At 40.3% G+C, this 16276-nt stretch overlaps 1 protein-coding gene and 1 pseudogene across 2 annotated transcripts in view; both read left to right on the forward strand.

The window, feature by feature from the left end:
- MALRD1 (MAM and LDL receptor class A domain containing 1) overlaps positions 1-16276 on the forward strand; it is a gene marked incomplete at both ends in the record, with an annotated part of 671257 nt that overhangs the window by 542587 nt on the left and 112394 nt on the right. Inside the window, one exon of the mRNA XM_080717079.1 lies at positions 7878-7944. Within this exon, the coding sequence (XP_080573205.1) occupies positions 7878-7944 (67 nt within the window). The remainder of the gene's footprint in view (positions 1-7877; positions 7945-16276) is intronic.
- LOC308277671 (importin subunit alpha-1-like) lies at positions 4125-5676 on the forward strand (annotated as a pseudogene). The gene has a single exon. The product of its transcript is annotated as an importin subunit alpha-1-like (transcript).

Here is a 16276-nt window from a genome sequence, read left to right on the forward strand (position 1 = left end):
ATTGAGGCATTATAATTATGCATAATGATGATGTTCAAAGGGAGACAGAGGTACACGCACACAGCACTCGGTGTGCTTCTGGACCACAGCCCGCTCCATGCACATATGTTAGTGAGATTGGTAGTGAGACCTTCATAAATGGACATAGCTTTACTATGCTTCTATTTTAATAATGCCTTTAAGACTTCCTTGCTAAAGGTCTGTCACTGTATATTAGACATGCCTTTTTCTTTATAAACACCATATTATTTCAAGGTCAACAATTCCTAGAGTTTTATGACCCCAGTTCTTAGAGCATCCAATAATCCCCAGAGTTGTCAGACACTAGATGGTGAACACCTGACCTGACCTTTCTCGGGCATATGCAAAAAGTGTTCTTTGGCATTATTTTTCTATTAGGCATGCTTAGACTTCAGAAAAGGTCCAAGGACCTTTCTAGAGAGACTAAGCTCAAACAGTCTTCATAGATTTCACTGAATCCTGTTCATGCCTAAGTAACATTTGAAAGGCAGATTATTTTCAAATTTTATTGATTATGCAACAAAAAATATTAATCAGAATTCAACTAGCCTGGCCATATTTAAGCTGGAAGAGTTTGTCTAGTTATTGTAGTAGCAGAGGTTAATAGTAGAGGTTAATAAAATGTACGCTAAGGTAATACTATAGTTAAGGTAATCATCTACTTAAAGGCGAATTAGAAAAAAGGCATAAAAACATAAAATTGTAGGGTGGGACATTATAAATATAATTTCATATTTGTCATGTATACTAATCTTAATAATGATGATGTTGATAAAATTTCAGAAGAGTTGAAAACCTAAACCAGAATACAAAACCTTTTAAGGCACATACCAGGGAGCTATTTCAAGTTTTTCGACACGGTACCTATGTTGTGGTTTCAAGACAAAGAAAATAATCTCTACCCACTGAGGACTTTGTTTGCGCACAAGTCCTTCCGGTGGACTCCTAGGAGCCACACATCCCTCGGAACTCTGTGCAGATTATCGTGTATATACATATTTATCTACGGCAGTGCCTAGAAGTCACATGAGCGAGAGGCTTCTCGAGCCTGCAGTAACAAGTGCGACAAGCAGAGCAGTAGCTCTACATAGCACGCCATCTGACATTTTTAGATGAAGAGGCTCTGGAGTTACATAACCGGCATTCGGTGGCTCTAGTTGGGATGATTATTTGCTCTTAATTCAGGCAAGTTCTATTAAACACTTGAAGCCTTGAAGCCTCGGTTTCCTCCTCTGCGAAACGAAGAGGATTGTGGTAGATAGCACTTAATGCTCTAAGGGCTAAGTGAGGTGACAAGTGGAAAACTCCTAGCAGACCTTCAGTAGCACCGTAATGGCGATAGTAAAGGAGAGCTGGGCGTGGGGTGCACATTGGTAATCCTAGTATTTGGGGGGCTGAGACCTGAGGATTGCAACTCTGCTGCCAGCCTCAGAAACATATGGAGGTCTTCCACAAATTAGTGAGACCCTCTTTCAAAATAAAAATAATAGCAATAAAATAAATTAAAATAGGACTGGAGTGTAGCTCAGAGGTAGAATCTCCCTGGGTTTAATCCTCAATAACTCCCCCTCCCCCCCAAAAAAAAAAACAGAAGGAGGAAAGAAAGAGAAGGAGTAGACAGTAAAGAACACTTGGTAATAAAATTAGGTTTCCCAGACAATTCAAAGAACCCCTCCCACAAATATGGAGATGAATGAGAATTATTTACCCCCTACATGCCATTCACTACTATAGAAAATCTGCCAACAGCCGGGCGTGGTGGCGCACGCTTGTAATACCCGCGCTTGGGAGGCAGAGACAGGAGGATCGCGCAGGTTCGAAGCCAGCCGTGCTGGCTTTAAGAGACCCTGTTTCCAAATAAAAATATAAAATAGGTCTGGGAGTGTAGCCCTAAGGTAGAAGGGCTTCCAGGAACCCCAGTACCACCAAAAAAAATAAAAAAAAATAAGAAAATCTGCCAACAAACTACATTTCATTCTGCCAGCATCTAGTAAGCGATCCGATGCTTATTTTAATACAGGAAGGACATGGTACTTAAAGTCCCCAAGTCCCACAACTCAGAAGTGTCTAAGCCAGGCTCCACCGTGGGAGAAGCAGGGCTCCTATGTTTACCCATCTTCCCAGTCAACTTCCACGGAACGCTGGCCACTTTCCAGGTCACCATAGGCATTAAGAGAATAAAAGTGCCAACTTGTGTATCTAAAAAATGACCTCTGTTTTTATATGTGTGTTCCTGCTTGTCCAAAATGATGTACCAGGAGGAGACTGAGTGTGAACCCAAACCAGAAGGACCTTTTAGTGTAAGTGGTGAGCTCAATTGACCTCCAGACAGGGGATCATAGTAGCCATTGCAAGCAGAGGAACAAGCCCATAAGGATTACTGCGGCCAAGAAGGCGGGGACCTGTGCTCATTTTAATATCGCCCCTATGGAGGTCTACTACCTGGCCACTGAAATACTGAGCCTCTTCATTACCATCAAATCACATCCCTCCCCTTCCTTTCTCAATTTTATCTCTTAGTGCTTGAAATTGTTGTGAGAAAATTACAGGCAGAAATACTTTGTACAATGTCTTTTCATGTTAGGGATAAAGGACCTAGATATATGACAAAGGCATAAAAACCTCCTGCAGAAATAATCTACATATCATCCACCCCCAAAGATACACCTTGTTCTTATTAATGTCAGTATTTGCCCAAAGCTCCACACTACAATATAAGAAAATGCACACTTATATGCTCACACGCTCATCCTGGTGTCCAGCAAGCCTATGTTTTACTTTCTCTAATTGAAGAAGAAATTAATGCCCCTTGGAAGAGAATGTGCAGCAGTGCTGGACTTCGTGTACTCTGGGTCTCTGCATTACCAGACACTTGGCTGGTTTTCCAATAGAATAAAACCATTCAATGAAGAAGATTAAAATTATACTTAAGCAAAAACAACCATAAAAATGTTTATCAAGCCTGGCATGGTGGTGCACACTTGTAATCCCAGTACTTGGGAGGCAGAGACAGGAGGATCACACGGGTTCGAAGCCAGCCTCAGTACTTAGTGAGGTTCTCAGCAACTTAGTGAGACCCTGTTTCCAAATAAAATATAAAATAGGTCTGGGAGTATAGCCTGGAAGTAGAAAGCCCCTGTGTTTCATCTCCAGTAACACACACACACACACACACACACACACACACAATGTTTATCAACCATGGTATATGTCTGCTTGTGCTCTATTAGGCTGGCAGGCTCTTTTTACTTAAAGCAGCTGATACCTTGCTATGAAACAAATTTTCTATCTGTTCTATTCCACTGAGCAGTTCTCTATTGCCTGAGGGGTGCTGCTTCTTACTTTTCTTATCAGCACCCCACTCCTCTGATATATTACTTAAATAAGAAGGATGAAGGGAGGCCGAGGTGGAAAATATACTCCCAAGAAAGAAAATTGCTGAAATTTTTGAAACCAAAAACAGTACTAGACATATGGCATATTTTATCTTTACCTCAACCTGAGACTTCTCTCCTCTGTGTTCTCCTTTCTTAAAGCCTCTAGCCTCTCTCCTCTGGTTCGATGAGTGGCTAAGCCCTGGCTCCTTCCAGGGGCTTACCTAAACACATATTGCCCGCCTGAAATTCCTATTTCTTCTCTTGACTTTAGGATTTTTCTTCATGATGAGCATTTTTCTCTGCCGTCCTCACACACACATACAAGGCTGTCCTGTTCCTAGAAAGATAACAACTCTATCCGTGTGACTCCATGGTACCTAAAATGATCTCAAAATGATCTGGGCAGTTAGACTAGCAAGTAATAATACCTGGAAGGTGGAAGAAAGAATCAGAAGAGAAGTTCCACATCTACATCTCCAACCCATATTTCACATGGGGTAGACCTGCCAGTTCCAATACCCAGGACACACTTTGGGTTGGAAGGCCCTTGGGCTTTTAACTAGCATCATCTTTACCTTTAAAGACATCCTTCTGGTACCCATCTCTCTGGACTGAGCTGCGGTGGATGTTTCTTTCAAGACCGCTGATCCGCAACCTGGGAGCCCTGCACATCCCCCGGTAGAAGCCCAAGCCAGCTGTGCAGCGCTCGCCCTTTGTGTCTTAACCATGTCCACGGACGAGAATGCTAATTCACCGGCTGTGCATCCTAGCAGATTCAAGAACAGGAGAAAAGACGGTACAGAAATGAGGCCGAATAGAAGTTAATGTGGCGCTGAGGAAAGCTAAGAAGGATGACCAGATGCTGAGGAGAAATGTGGGCTCGTTGCCTGATGATGCTACTTCTCCATGAAAGAAAAACGGCAGCAACCAAGGCGTTATGAACTGGTCTGTCCATGACATTGTCAAAGAACATAAATAGTAACAATTTGGAATGCCAACTCCAAGCTACTCAAGCTGCTAGGAAACTGCTTTCCAGGAAAAAGCAGCCCCTCCGAAGACCACATAACCCGGGCTGGTTTGATTCCAGATTTGGTGTCCTTCTTGAGCAGAAATGAGTGTAGTCCCATTCAGGTTGAGTCTGTCTGGGCACTCACTAACATGGCCTCTGGGACATCAGGACAGACCAAGGCTGTGGTAGATGCAGGTGCAATCCCAGCATCCATTTCTCCTGGCTCACACAGCCAACAAGATGTCTGGGCTCTCAGAAATATTGCAGATGCTGATTCAGTTTTCTGAGACTTATTATCAAATTTGGAGCAGTGGACCCACTGCTGGCTCTTCTTGTAGTTTCTGGTATGCCATCTTTAGCATGTGGCTACTTACATCATCTTACCCGGACACTTTCAAACCTTTGTTGCAACAAGAAGCCTGTACCCCCATCAGATGCTGTTGAGCAGATTCTTTCTACTTCTTTATCTCCTGTATAATGACGACCCAGAATCGCCAGCAGATAATTGCTGGGCCATTTCCTCTCTCACCGACAACCCCAATGAGCACACCAAAAAGGTTGTGAAAACAGGAGTGGTTCCCCAGCTTGTGAAGCTTCTAGGAGCTACTGACTTCCAATTGTGACTCCTACACTGAGAGCCGTAGGACATATTGCCATGGGAACAGCTGAGCAGGCTCATCTGAAAGACGCAAGAGCGCTTGCTGTCTTTCCCCACCTGCTAACCCACCACAGAACTAACATTCAGAAAGAGACTAGAAGGACAATGTCAAACATCCCAGCTGGCTGTCAGGACCAAATACAGCAAGTTGTGAATCCTGGATAGTCCCACTCCTAGTTGGTACTAAAGGCCGACTTTAAACAGAAGGAAGCTCTATGGGCTGTGACCAACTCTACAAGTGGTGGGACAGTGGAAGAGATTGTATACCTCATTCATTGTGACATGATAGAACCATCGATGAACCTCTTAACTGCAAAAGATGCCAAAATTATCCTGGTTATTCTGGATGCCACTTCAAGTATCTTTCAGTCTTCTGAGAAACTGGGTAAAGCTGAGAAACTTAGTATAATGATTAAAGAATGTGGGGGCTTGGACAAAAGCAAAGCTCCACAGAATCATGAGAACAAGTCTGTGTTCAAGGCCTCATTGAACTTGATCCAGGAGTATTTCTCCGTAGAGAAAGAGGAAGATCAACATATTGTACCAGAAACTACCTCTGAAGGCTATGCCTTCCAAGTTAGGATGGGACTGCTGGGACCTTTCACTTCTAGAGTGTCCAGCCCAAGCATGAAGTTGTTTGTTAAATGCTATATTCTGTATAAGTTTGTCTTACTGTTTCTCTACTAAGGACTATTTATTTATTTATTTATTTATTTATTTATTTATTGGTGGTACTGGGGTTCCTGGAAGCCCGTCTACCTCCAGGCTACACTCCCAGACCTATTTTATTTTTTTATTTGGAAACAGGGTCTCCTAAAGCCAGCACGGATGACTTCAAACTTGCGCGATCCTCCTGTCTCCGCCTCCCAAGCACGGGGATTACAAGCGTACGCCACCACGCCCGGCTATGGACTCTTTTTAAATGTGATTCGTTATTGTATCACTTTATACAACAAAACTATACTTGAAGAGTTCCAAACTGTACATACTGTAGGAAGCTTGTCCTCCAAATGGATTCTTATTTCTATGTGGAATTTCATATCTTTCAGTGCTCTGAAAATAAAGACCAAATTTCACCCTTTAAAAAAAAATTCTTCTCCATAAATAGCCCAGTTCGGTGAATTGGAAAACCACCTAGCCAGTGGTCCCACCAAAACCTGAAACATCATCTTTCATTCTTCCAAATAAAGATTCTTCTAAGTGCAGTGGCAGACACCTGTAATACCTGTACTGGGGAGGCTGCAACAGGAGGACTGCAGGTTTTAGGTCAGCCTCAGTAACTCAGTGAAATTCTCAGCAATCTAACAAACAAACATTAAAAAGGGCTGGGGGTGTGGCTGGAAGGTAGAATGCCACTGGGTTTGATTCCCAGTACCACACAGCAAAAATAAAATGATAAAAAATAAAAATAATCATCAAGGGGTTTGCTATCTTTCCCAACATTTAAATGTCTCCAAAGTTCCTACAACTCTCACCCCTGCCCAGTCCACTCCTTACATTGAGACAGCCATCCTTTTTTTCCCATTGTGTGTGTGTGTGTGTGTGTGTGTGTGTGTGTGTGCACGCGCGTATGTATGTGTGTTACTGGGGATCCAGGAACATTGTATCTCTGAGCTATACCTCCACACAAATTTTATTTTTTGTTGTTTTGCAACAGTTAAATTGCAAAGTCTTGATACATTGCTGAGACTGTCCTGGAACCTGCCATCTTCCTGTCTCAACCTCCCAAGTAGTCATTTATTAACCATACACTATGAGCTAGGTATTCTAACATTCTCAACAACCCTATGAGATAGGTACTGTATTTAATCCTGCTGTATAGAGAGGAAGCTGAGGCACGGAGCGATTAATTACCCTTCCAAACATTGTAAGGCTGCCTGGCTTTCGTGTTTGCAGCCTCAACCACCATGTCAAGCTGCCTGCATTATTATTATTACAGTTCTAGTGCCTAGCTCAGTGCCAGATGTTTAATAGGTGCTCAGAAGAGATTCGTTGTGTTAAAATGGAAGGCAGTGGAGGTTTCCATCAAGTGCTAAATCTGAGTGATCCAGCATGGGAGAAATGGTATTCTGCAAGAAAAGAGGTGATTTTCAAAAGCCAGGAAGAGGAAGCTAGGCCTTAAGGGACAGACTAACTGGCAAGTCTTAGTGGATCAGGATTGGGTAGTGGGGATCCAGGCTGCAGCATAAGTACATGCTAACCACTTCCTTTAGTAGAAATATTGATGTGAAAATATTTATCTTCTTTTAAGCCTCTAAGAAAACCACTTCTGAAAATAAGTGTTTATGCTGAACAAGAACTAGGGAGCTGTGCAAGCAATGTCCTAGCAGGACCCAGGTCCACCAGGACAGACTGTACTGTGCTCCGACGTGGCGGGGACCGAGGTAGGACAGACGCCTGCTCTTCAGTGGCTTATTTTGTCATAAAGACAAGGCCTCTCCTGCCTCATCGGCCATGACGTGGTGACCTCGTGTGGAATGAAAGGCATGTTTTGGTAAACCACGGCAACAATAAAAGTCAGAATAGCCATAAGTATGCTGTGCAGACCGGTTCTAAATAAAGAGATAGCACCTAATCTGAAAAGAAAGTCTTCTCTTACTGTGAACCCCTCAGGCAAGTGAAGGAAAAACCATCCGGGACAAATTCTGGGGGTAAAGAAAAGTACCGTAGGAAGAACATTTTTGCTTTTAGCAACTTAGAAGCTATCTATGTTCTCTTAGAAATTCGGTTTAATGCAATAACTAACAGCATACCCTCTTTGCTAATAATGTCACTGATAATTAACTGTGATCTTTGTGATGCTTCTTTTTAGAGTGTCCAGTCAATTATTGCACAAATGGTGCTACTTGTGTATTGGAGAAAAATGGCCCCATGTGTCGGTAAGAACACTTTTTTAAACAGTTATTATAGCTGATTTGCTTATTTTTTTTAGGCTGATTATAGAACATCAATGAATATGGAGTTATTTAGGTAAAAATAGTGAATAATGGCACTTTTGCATTTATCAGTACAGAACATAAAGGAATATGGGTACTTCAGAAAGTATCAATTATTTGATGTGATTTTATATTCTTTTCAACACTATTACGTGAACATATTATTTTAATAATACTCATTATAACTTCTTTTAATGTTTATATGAGGTTTTTGAAGGAGATGAAAATCCTCCTTTTTCAGATGAACTTAATGTCTGTATTCGCTTTTCCCTTTTCATTTCAAACTTTTAGAAAACTCTTTTCTAACAACAAAAAATAAAATTAATTCATAAATAAGACTACTTTCTGGTTTAGATAATGGATAGTTACAAAACAGTTGAGATACAGATAAGAAGTACATTTGCATACTCAAAGCATAAACAAAGCAGGTCTGTGGTTTCTTTGGGAAATTACTTCTATTGCATATCAAAGATCATTAATTTTTTCTCTTACTCTGTAGGGAATTATACAAAAAAGTTTCATAAACTCAAAAGAAAATATACATACTCTATTACATTTGTGTTTATGATTTATTAATCTAGCATACCAGTGGATATATTACTTTGCTTACTAGAAAACTGATCTAAGGTTGATATTTAAATCAAAGAAGTACATACCTTAGTATCTGAAAAGCACTAGTAGCTAATTTCTTATATCCTCATGAGTCAATACTTATATTTTAGGGAAGTGCGATTCCTAAAAGAAGTATTTCCACAAACCAACAATAAGGATTTTATGAGCTATATTGAAATACGGCTTGATCATTAGTGAAAATAAATTACTAATGAGTTTCTCAAAGTGTTTTGTTTCTCAAATTCGTCATGTAACAAAATTTTACCTGTAAACAAAATTGGAAGTTTCCTCACATCAGTTTACTTGGAAGTCAATTTCTCAGAAGCTATTACTTGACAGAAAGACAGGATACATACTATTAATTATTAAAACCTTCTACAGTTGCGACTGACATCCTAAGTGAACGATGCCTATCAGGTGTCCTCTAAATGGACGATGTTATCTAATGTCAACTGTTTAGGGTACGGAGGTTTGTGCTTGTCCTCCCTGATCCTCACAACTAGAAAGGCCCCCACACCGAAGATAATCTCAAACTCAGCAAGCGAAGAGCTTTTTGTTCTTGGCAACATCCTCATGGAATTAAGTAATCTTTTGCAATTGAAAGCCAGATGGTTTATATTTTCTGCGATGTTTCTCTGTGCATGCTGCGTTGCAAGTACCAATCCCACTCTTGATGGTCCCAGTAGTGGCCTGGCTACTCAGTGGACTGATCCAGACCTCGCTGGCTCACGCAGCGGCCTTGCCTCATGGGAGGACCCAGTTCTGGTCTCGCTGGCCCCTGAACCGGTCAAACCCCTAAGCTGGCTTTGGTCCCGACCTTGGAGGCCACAGGAGTGAACTTGCCTCACGCCAGGCTCCGAAGCTGGCCATTGGCCCCTGCACCGGTCTAACCCCTTGGCAGGATTCCAATCCTGGCCTCGGAGGCCCCAACACTGGTAATGCCTCACGGCAGGCTCCGATGCCGGCCTCACTGGCCCCAGCACCGGCCTAACCCCTTGACAGGCTCTTATCCTGGCCTCAGAGGCCCCAGTACCGGCCTTGCCTCACGGCAGGCTCTGATGCCGGCCTCGCTGGCCCCAGCACCGGCCTAACCCCTCGGCACGCTCCGATCCCGGCCTCGGAGGCCCCAGCACTGGTCATGCCTCACGGCAGGCTCCGCTGCCGGCCTCGTTGGCCCCAGCACTGGCCTAACCTCTCGGCAAGCTCTTATCCTGGCCTCGGAGGCCCCAGTACCGGCCTTGCCTCACAGTAGGCTCCGATGCCGGCCTTGCTGGCCCCAGCACCGGCCTAACCCCTCGGCAGGCTCTTATCCTGGCCTCGAGGCCCCAGTACCGGCCTTGCCTCACGGCAGGCTCCGATGCCGGCCTCACTGGCCCCAGCAGCGGCCTAACCCCTCGGCAGGCTCCGATCCCGGCCTCAGAGGCCCCAGTACCGGCCTTGCCTCACGGCAGGCTCCGATGCCGGCCTCGCTGGCCCCAGCACCGGCCTAACCCCTCGGCAGGCTCTTGTCCTGGCCTCGGAGGCCCCAGTACCGGCCTTGCCTCACGGCAGGCTCCGATGCCGGCCTCGCTGGCCCCAGCAGCGGCCTAACCCCTCGGCAGGCTCCGATCCCGGCCTCGGAGGCCCCAGCACTGGTCATGCCTCAAGGCAGGCTCCGATGCCGGCCTCGCTGGCCCCAGCACCGGCCTAACCCCTTGGCAGGTGCTTATCCTGGCCTCGGAGGCCCCAGTACCGGCCTTGCCTCACGGCAGGCTCCGATGCCGGCCTCGCTGGCCCCAGCACCGGCCTACCCCCTCGGCATGCTCCGATCCCGGCCTCGGAGGCCCCAGCACTGGGCATGCCTCACGGCAGGCTCCGCTGCCGGCCTCGTTGGCCCCAGCACCGGCCTAACCCCTCAGCAAGCTCTTATCCTGGCCTCGGAGGCCCCAGTACCGGCCTTGCCTCACGGCAGGCTCTTCTCTTAATCAGCAATAACTAGGAGGAAAAGGGCAACAGGAAGAGGTTGAGCTATAGAAAGGGCCCTATAGTGAAGCAACTAATGTGACCAATCAGAGGGTATGTAATACTGGAGGACGGAGCCTCTTTAAAATGCAGGAGGTACATAAACAAATGTATCAAAGTAAATCACCAAAGAAGTGTGGGATGGAGGGAGGGGGAGGGAATGGGATGGGGGCTGGAGGAGGGCTAATTGGATGATGTGTGCTTGTATATCCTCTCAAGTCTTGTACTCCAATGTGATTGATATATGACTACAATGCACCAATTTAAAAAATAAATTAAAAAAAAATGAAAAAAAAATAAATAAAAATAAAAAAATATAAATAAAAATAAAATAAAAAACTAAAAAAAAATAAATAAATAAAGGGCATTGTTTGCCTTTATTGTTGTTAATTTTTAGGATTTCTAGTTGGAATATTAATATACCTTCAGATATAGCATTTGGAAATATTTTATCCCATTCGATTAGTAACTGTTAACTCTGTTTACATTGTCTTTGGATATACAATATTTTTTTTATTTTTTGGGGAGTTTGTATACTCTTCTGTTGCCTGTGCCATTGAAATCATAACCAAGAAATCACTGCCGATTTCAATGTTGTGAGGTTTTATGACCCAGATTTTCTCCTAAAAGTATATAGTCTTAAGATTTATATTTAGGTCTTTTATCTATTTTGAGTTAATATTTGTATATGGGATTAGGTAAGGGTCCAATTTTATTCTTTTCCATGTAATTATTATTTTTCAACAATATTTAGTTAAAAGATTATTATTTCTACCACCAAATGTTCGCGGAAACCTTGTCAAAAATAACTTGACAATATAGGAAAGAATTTAGCTCTAGGCTTCTATTTAACTCCAATGGTTTATATATCTGCCTGTAGAATAGTACTACACTGTTTCAATTATTGTAGCTTTATATGGTTTGAAATCAGAAAATATATATCTTCTAGCTTTGTTATTTTTCAAGATCTTTGTGGGTACCTAGAGCCCATATTCCATATTAGGATAGATTTTTTTCTGAAAAATAAATATATAAATATATGATAGTTTCACCTAAAAAATAGAAAAAATAGATTCTCTGGTAAGAAAGAAAGCAAAAAGAAATATTGAAATGTTATCTTTAAGTCATCAAAAGCTTGGTATCAGACAAATGAAACTGTTATGTGAGATTATCATTTTTAATTTTTGATAAATTGCTATAATACTAGATGTCAATCACTAAGCCAAGCATGGGAGGGAGGGATAGGGAGAGAATGGGGTGGGGATCGGGTGGGGGCTGACTGGGCAATGTGTGCATGTATGTCTACGAAAGTATGTATCCCACTATGATGTATTAATACAGTGCACCAATTAAAAAAATATAAATAAAAATAAAATAAAAAACTAAAAAAAAATAAAAAAAAAAAAAGAAAGAAAGCCAGATGGTGAAGAACTCAATTTGTTTCTCTCTAGTGAAAGAGAAACAGTTAGGGAGTCGATGTGACCGCGGATTGGGGGAGAATGATTCTTAAGAAAGACAATCAATGGAGAAGGTGTAGAAATTAATTTACTACCGAGGATGCCAAATATTCTAATTTTTTTTACACGTGTACAGAACTGGGAATTGAACCCAGGGTCTTCTACCTCTGAGCTAAACCCTCAGCCCTGTTTTTTTTTTTAAAAAACAAGGTCTCACTAAGCTCTTGAGGGTGTAAGTTGCTGAGGCTGGCCTTGAACTTGCAGTTCTCCTGTCTCAGTATCCTAAGTAATGGGATTATAGGCATGCACCACCATGCCTGGCTGAGTATTATTTTTAATAGTAATACTCCTCAAAAAAGTAAAATAGCTATAATGACCATCATTATAAGCAAATGCTTAGAATTAGTGCTATTATTTTTGAAACTTTTTTATAACAGGGTAGTGCTTTCATTCACATTTTGTTTCCTTAAAATTGTGCACTGCAAAAGTAAATATGTGTATTGTAATGAATTTTGTAAAACACACATTAGCATATTAGGGAAAAAGTAGAACTTCCCAATACTCACGTGTGGTATATGGTTTGTATACATTTAGATAGTTTTTCCCCTCACAATCACACATATACACACAAACACATATGTTTTGCAGGTATGTAAATTACTCCTTGCTACTACGCTGTGCCTTGAGTTTTCTTCTCTTTGTGCATTAGGGCGCCTATTCTTCTATGTCAGTAGGTGTGAATCTAGGTCCAGTACTTACTAGCTGCGTGGTATTGGATAATGTTCTTCACCTTCTTGTGTTTTAGTAACATTTTCAGTAAAATAGAGAAAATAGCAGCACCTATCTCATGAGGACATTGTGAGGTTTATATATAAAGTATGTAAACCATTACCTTGACAGGACCTGCCACAGTGAAGCTACTTGGGGAGTGCTAGTTGTCAGTATTGTTACATCATTCTTTTTAATGCTTTTTAATAGCATACAAAATTCAGTGTTTGGGTGTATCATAACTTAACTAACCCCACTAATCCCCTAATAATGGGCATTGAAATCTTCAGTATGTGCATTATTTGCATTTACAGATATTCTTACAACATCTATCCTTTCATTTATCCTTGTTCAACTTTTTAAGTATGGCTTAATGATGCTAATGTGAATTATTTCCAATGGCAGTTACTGTCAATTTCTAATTGTAGTGTCCAGTTCATTTCTTCTTCATAGGAGTTCCTTTTTTATTTAAAGTTAATGAAAACTCAGTTTTAGGAATATAGTTTTTGTTTTGGTTTTGGTTTTGTTTGGTTTTGTTTGCAGGTTTGGGGCTGGGACCCAGGAGCATTTGACCTCCAAGCTACACCCCCTGCCCTATTTTGTATTCTTTATTTTGAAACAGGGTCTCACTGAGTTGCAGAGGGCCTCACTAAGTAGCCGAGGCTGCCCATGAACCATGATCCTCCGGTCTCAGCCTCCCGAATGCTGGGATTACAAGCGTGAGCCACCACGCCAGGCAAGAATATAGAGTTTTAGAGTAAGTCTAGAGGCAGAGTTTTAGGGTAGCTCTAGGGGCACTGTGGACAGGTGGTGGTTAGTGTCAAGCCCTCCTCTGTCATATTCAAAAGTAAGAACTCATTATCCCTGCCACTTGGCAGTAGCCAAATAACAAAGGAGAGGAGACCAAAGACCATTTCTCACTAGGCCATTTGAAAGTAGAAGAATTTCATGGTTCCCAGAGGGAGTCTATGAATAAAGGGTTTGAATTTCCTCTTGGGAAAGAACTGTCAGATGATACCTATAAGATTCCAGAGCAGAGAGATTTTGCAGGATCATTGGGTTACTGGGAGTTTATAATTATTCATGAAAATAGAAACTTCTAGGTGAACCATGGTTTTCCATTACTTGAGAATCACCAACAGCTGGACATGTTTGAGGCTGAACAATGCAAACTATCAGCCAAGAAAGGACAGATGTCCTTCACCTGAAGCACTAGATCCTTATGTTATTTTGATACATCAATAGATCTATTAAAAATAAAATAAGTTATATAATATGAATTCCAACTTGATATGAAAAGCAAGAAAGAGATTACAAGAAGGAAAAGAAGAGAAAAAGCAGCATCAATTCAAATTAAAGAACATGGCAAAATGTAAATAGAAAGAATGTATTCATACATATATATCTACAATCACCATAAATGTAAAAATGATAAATTCAATCAAAACAGATACCATCAAGTTAGGATTATATATATGACATAAGTATATTTTTATATAACTTATTATGTATATTTTGTTTATGTTAAATTTTAGACAAAAATATACCTAGAAGAAGAACTGGAACAATAATAAAATAATTATTTAAAATTTGGCAAATAAAAATAAAAATAAAATGGGATGACCTTGCCAATATTAAAAACAAAATTATAGTATAAGCACATTTTAAAGGGGATATATGGTAAAACTAAAATAAACTCTCTAAATGTTACAATAAGCAAAAAATCATTATGCATCAAACAACATATTAAAAAATGGAAGACAAAAATTCTTGAATATCCTAAGAATATTTAACTTATAAATACTCAAAACAAAAACAAAAAGTACATATGGACAATTATATTTTATACCTCACTGTACTTTGTTGATACAAATAAAGAGTATGTGTTATTCTCATATTCATGAGATATACTGACAGTATAATTAGGTATTTGTCTAAAATTGAACCCTTAATAAAATTGAGAAGTTTTCATTCAGTCAATTTATATATTTGTGTTCTAATAAAACAAGAAGTCAGCAATAAAATGATAAAAGAAAAAATAACCTTTTGAAATTTTAAATGCCATTTCTAAGAAATTCTTATATTAAAAAGGCACTTTAACCTGAAATTTAAAGCACAATAAAAATGGTAATTCCTCACTTTTCACCTTTAAAACCTGGCCACATTTGAAAGTGGATCACTCTTAGAAAATAAAGGTCACTTTTCCAATATATTTTCATTACTAATGCCTAATACATACCTGACATTGCAAGTGTCTCTGAATAATGTTCTGAGAGAAAATGAATGAAGGAATGAATGAATGAATCAATGCATGCATGCAAGTGGAAGGTCCTAACACCTTAAATAAATTATCCATACTTCAAAATATGCTCTTATGTGCATTGTGATATATATGAGTTAATGACCTCACTCTAGGCTGGACTAACAATCACAATAAACTAGTGAATAATTTCTAAATATGCAGCAAGATGTATTAAGTGAGAATATGATGTGCTCATTATTATAAAAGCAGATTACTCAAAAATGTCATTCATTACATAATTCCACTTGCTGCCATGACAGAAGAGGGTGCTCTTAAACTACAAATATTGTAAATGACCTCAAATTTCTAAACTAAGCCATAAAACAAAAAATTGCAATGTCTATTTAAACAAGCCACTGTTTTAAAAAAAAAGTCAGCTTATAAATGTTTTTTCTCAAGTGCCTTCTTAGTGCAGTAGGCAGTGTGTCAGTCTCATAAATGCTTTTTCTCCATTCTTCCCCCAAAACAAAAACAAAGTGGGGGAAAAAAACCACTCGAGTTTCTAACTGACTTAAATACCTTTTTTTAAAAATAAAACATTGAAGAAACCAGGTGTGGTGGTGCACACCTATAATCCCAGTACTTGGGAGGCTGAGGCAGGAGGATCACAATTTTCAGGCCAGTTTCTGTAATTTAGCAAGACCCTCAACAACTTAGTCAAGCTCTGTTTCAAAATGAAAAGGGAAATCTGATTGGGCATGCCTTTTGGAGGTAGAATGTACATGAGTTCAATCCACAGTACAAAAAAAAAAGCCTTTGAGTTCTTTAAAAATTTAACCACATATACAGCACTTTAATTGAGATAGTCAAAAGTTAAAGTATAAAAATGGACCAAAGAAAAACATTAAAAGTCAACTGAACCCTAGAAAACAAATTAATTGATTGAATCAATTGAATTGATTAAATTCAAGAAAGAAATGAAATAAAAAAGAAATGATTATAATTTCCTGAGGGAACATAGATTTAAATGTGAAAATATGAAGAAACTTTAACAAAGGTTGGAATAATAAATAAGAGAATGAAAATTTGATGAACTAAAAGGAAGCGTTGAGGAAGTAGTTGAAATGAAAAATAAAGAGCATGCATAGTATTGAAGTTCCTGCAGGGAAAACTAAACGATGAAACAAAGCTAACA

The sequence above is a fragment of the Muscardinus avellanarius genome (genome assembly GCF_963383645.1).
Source record: "Muscardinus avellanarius genome assembly, chromosome: 20".
NCBI lineage: Eukaryota > Metazoa > Chordata > Mammalia > Rodentia > Gliridae > Muscardinus > Muscardinus avellanarius.